Raw genomic sequence first — 3961 nt, 5'->3', positions numbered from 1 at the left:
ATAATGTGTATTTGATATGTGTATAAATTATTACTAGGCCTATTGTCATATCGTTGTTATTATTGTTATTAGTTATATTATTCCTTTTTATATAGTTATTTATTAATATTATTTTTATTAATCCAGTTATAATTATTATGTGAAGGAAAAATAAAAAACAAAGACAATGATTTAAAACACTTTTATTTTTGCATACTGGTAGTTTGGCTTTACATTTAAATTTCTTTTGGTAATTATTTCTTAGATACACAGTAAATTGGGGCCAAGTGTGTTATATGGAGGCCGCAAACTATATCAAATTCCATTGAGACGTTGCAAATACATTAAATTTCTGTTTCTTGATTCATAACCTGGGATCCAGCAGCTGGATCATTTATAATTTTCTCATATGTGTTGCACTGAACATTAATTAGGATGAAAGATACAGCCTGGTAATTATTTATTTATATTGTATTGTATTGTACTACTGTAATTACTTGATAATTTTGTGTTTCAGATTGTGGGTTGTTTGGTGATGTCAATACTTGCAGCTGTAACTGCTGGTGTCCATATCATTATTGGCAGTATTTCAACAGCTGTTGGTCGTTATAATTATGATTATTATTATCATGATTATCAATATTATTATGATCATGTAAGTTGAAAGTGTATGTAACAATATCTACTTTTTTGGGGGGGATAAATGCAATATTTTTATTTTTGCTATGGTGAAGAAGAGAAAGAGGTAACACAGGAAATTGTATTATAGATTAGGTGATAGTAAGCAAGGTATGAGAGAAAAAGATAGAAAAGTTCTACAAAAAAAAAGCATGATGTTTTTTTTTTCCCTCCACTCTCCTATAGTGATGATTTTGATTAAAAATTGAATGTACATAAATGAATTTTTTAGCCAGTTAGCACACCCGTCACCATGAAAAAAAACCCAATTATTTTCTTGCACCCACTCCGCCTTGAAATATACTAAATTGATCATCTATATTCTCTTAATTGGTTATACTGTATATAAATTAGCATGTATCAATCTCATTCCTGTTTATATTCAACAATACAATTTTATTTTCATTTTTGTTTTATATTGTTAACAACAATATAAACCTAGGCATCAAGGTGACAGAAGTGACATTGACTTTGTAAACACATAAACTAGTAGTAAAATGACTTGTAAAGTTGTAGAAAGCCTTTTGTGCTTGTGCAGTAGGAGTTGTCTGGTGTAATATCTTGCGTTTCATGAATGACTTCCGATTTCTGGTGATGAAGTTGCAGCGGCCGTTACTCGCGACACGATAGAGACCAAAACACATGATGTAGAAGCCTATGTTTGAGCATTTCCAGTATTTATTACCGTGTTTTCCAGAGTAGGAAATAAGTCGATTTTTTAAAAGAAAGTTTAGATCGCGAAATTTAGGTGGTCGACATATACTCCAAGTGAATGTTTATGAACAATCTGAGCCTGAGAAAACGGCGACAATTATCGGAGTTTGATGTCTGGTCCAAATGGAGTACTGCTACTGTACAGTACTACTACCACCTCCGGTCTGGCCTAGGGGCTAGGCTACTCCTAGTCTCAAATAGCATTCACAGAATGATATATTAAAATACTAACAAATACAGTAAATGAAATATTTCATTCATAATTTAAAGACAACAATCGCTGATTCCTCCAGCTATCACTCGATGTTTATTTTCTTCCAACGGCTGGAGACTGATGAAGGTTGTTATTCATGAGTACGAAAGAATGGGACACGTACAACAGGATTTTGATTAAGTAATTTTAGTTGTCTCACAAAATCTTGAAATAAATCAAACCTTTGAATGTAATATTTTTGTCATTAAAAAGTATGCTTTAAGAGGGAAGCAAGCAAACATTAGACTTTATAGAGGTACAGCTAGTCCTAGTGCGCAATCGGCAGACTAGACCAGCCTACAGTATGTCATTTCTATACTTATGTGGCATTAGCGCAAATTCTCGTACCGAAGACACTCAGTAGGCCTATTTCACCCAGAAAGGTTAGTGATGCTTGACACTGCACGATACTCTCCATTAAACCATGTGTTTATTGCATAGAGGAAGAAAAAGGTTGTTGTAAACAAATACAGTGGCATGATGGTTAGCAATTGTACAACATAGCCAAGAGGTAAATCCTGGAGGATAGCTTATCATTTTCCCTTCAAATTAAAAACGGAAATGGTGCTTGTTGATAATATTCCGTGAACTTAAATTGCTGGCTGTGTAAACCACGTTTTCTGTCCTTTTCATCAGACTTTGTTATTCACCTGTATATACGATCTAGGCCTAGCTAGGTAGGCCTCGTTTTCGTTAATCTTAATAGAGATCGTTCAACCTCTTGTACAACATGTTTTTATAATTTGGCCAACATGTAATATTGATTTACTTTGACATTTAAACGTAGATGTGTATTGATAATGTCAATGTACCCGCAAGAGTAGATCTTTTTATTTGGAGAAATGATAAAATAGATACATCCTTGTCCCTTTTTCACACCGTTCAATCGTGAAATACGATAATTACAATTTTTTTTAAAACACATATAAGCTATTTGTAGTCACATACAATATAGCCCCTACCTACCTAATTTGTTTTTTTAGATCCACACATGTACAATATTACACATTATAATTTATATTATACCTACAATATAAACTACAGCCCTTGCGCAGGACTAGTAATTTCGCATAGATGCTTTGGGGAAAATCATTTTGTTGAATAAGAAAACAAAATTTTTTTTGCCCAAAACGTTTGCTATATAAACAAGGTATAAAAAGATCTTGACTAAAAAGTGAAAAAAAGAGGAAGGTATGAAGGAAAAATGAAAGATTGAAAAGATGAATACAAATGAAAAGAAAGAAAGAGGACCAAAGAAGGAAAATTTAATTGAAGAATAGAATGGAGTATACAATGTGTGACTCTTTGTTTTTTTTTTGTCTGGGTACCACTTGACAGTTGACAGCTTTTTGGTTTCCTCTCTCCTTTGTTGTTCGCCCTATGCCCGTCAATTTTTATTGTATTTGTATGTTCCGTATTTGCATGTTAATTGTGAGAGAAATAAATGAAATGAAATGGATATTGCTTCTCATCCCATCATAAATTATTGTATTTGAAGGGTAATGCTAATCTATAAAATTGTTGTTTCTTAGCGGCATGATGGATGGTATGCTATCAACATTCTGAGCGTGCTGGTTGGAGTGGTTGAATTTGTGACAGCCATCGTTACATCGGCGTTCATGTGTTGTGGGACACGCTGTTGCTGTGGACAAACACCAAATGTAAGTGACTTCCTTGTGTAATGCCTCTCGTACTGTAGGTGACCAACTTTCTTAAGCAAGCACTTGCAAAAAGTCTGTTTTGTTTCTTATTAAATCACTACATTTGATACTCGTTGCCCACTTCCCCATAGACATAAATTTTTGTACCTACTGTGTAGTCTGGACCCTCCTGTCTCTGTGTAATTGTCCCCCACCCCCTCCCCTATTTTAATTTTTTTTTGCCTGCCACTGATTGTCATTGCAAGACAAACGTTATGTTCCGTACACAATTACCTTGAAAGATAATCCCGGTAAAAATGTTCTTTTTTTTTTAATGTATAATATTGGAAAAACAGGATATTGCAGGCTATTTTATACATCTTTTTTTTTTTCATTTCAAAAGACATTTATTAACTTCCAATTGCAATCATACAGAAAAATACAAAAAATCGGTTTATGAGGAAAAAATTCAAAAGGAAGAAGGCACAAGCCCGAGAAGATTTGAAAAAAAAATCTTGTGATGGGCAGGCCTGGACACAGACTCACAAGAACACACAGAGACCCAGACAAACAAACAAACACACGGCACAAACGCATACAAACAAGACAACAGAACAGGCAGTTTTAAGGAGCAGCAAGTCGAGTCGTGATCGTTAAGAAAAAACATTTAGTATTGAGAAACAAGGTGAATCCTCAG

At 33.8% G+C, this 3961-nt stretch overlaps 1 protein-coding gene across 1 annotated transcript in view; it reads left to right on the top strand.

The window, feature by feature from the left end:
- LOC117118305 overlaps window positions 1-3961 on the top strand; it is a 12617-nt gene that overhangs the window by 2836 nt on the left and 5820 nt on the right. Inside the window, exons 3-4 of the mRNA XM_033262877.1 lie at window positions 497-634; window positions 3157-3285. Coding sequence (XP_033118768.1) covers window positions 497-634; window positions 3157-3285 — 267 coding nt within the window. The remainder of the gene's footprint in view (window positions 1-496; window positions 635-3156; window positions 3286-3961) is intronic.

This window comes from Anneissia japonica, unplaced genomic scaffold (genome assembly GCF_011630105.1).
Source record: "Anneissia japonica isolate Jap-2015-1 unplaced genomic scaffold, ASM1163010v1 scaffold288173_len209237_cov177, whole genome shotgun sequence".
NCBI lineage: Eukaryota > Metazoa > Echinodermata > Crinoidea > Comatulida > Comatulidae > Anneissia > Anneissia japonica.
Note: the sequence above shows the minus strand (reverse complement) of the source record. Positions and strands in the feature narration are given on the sequence as shown.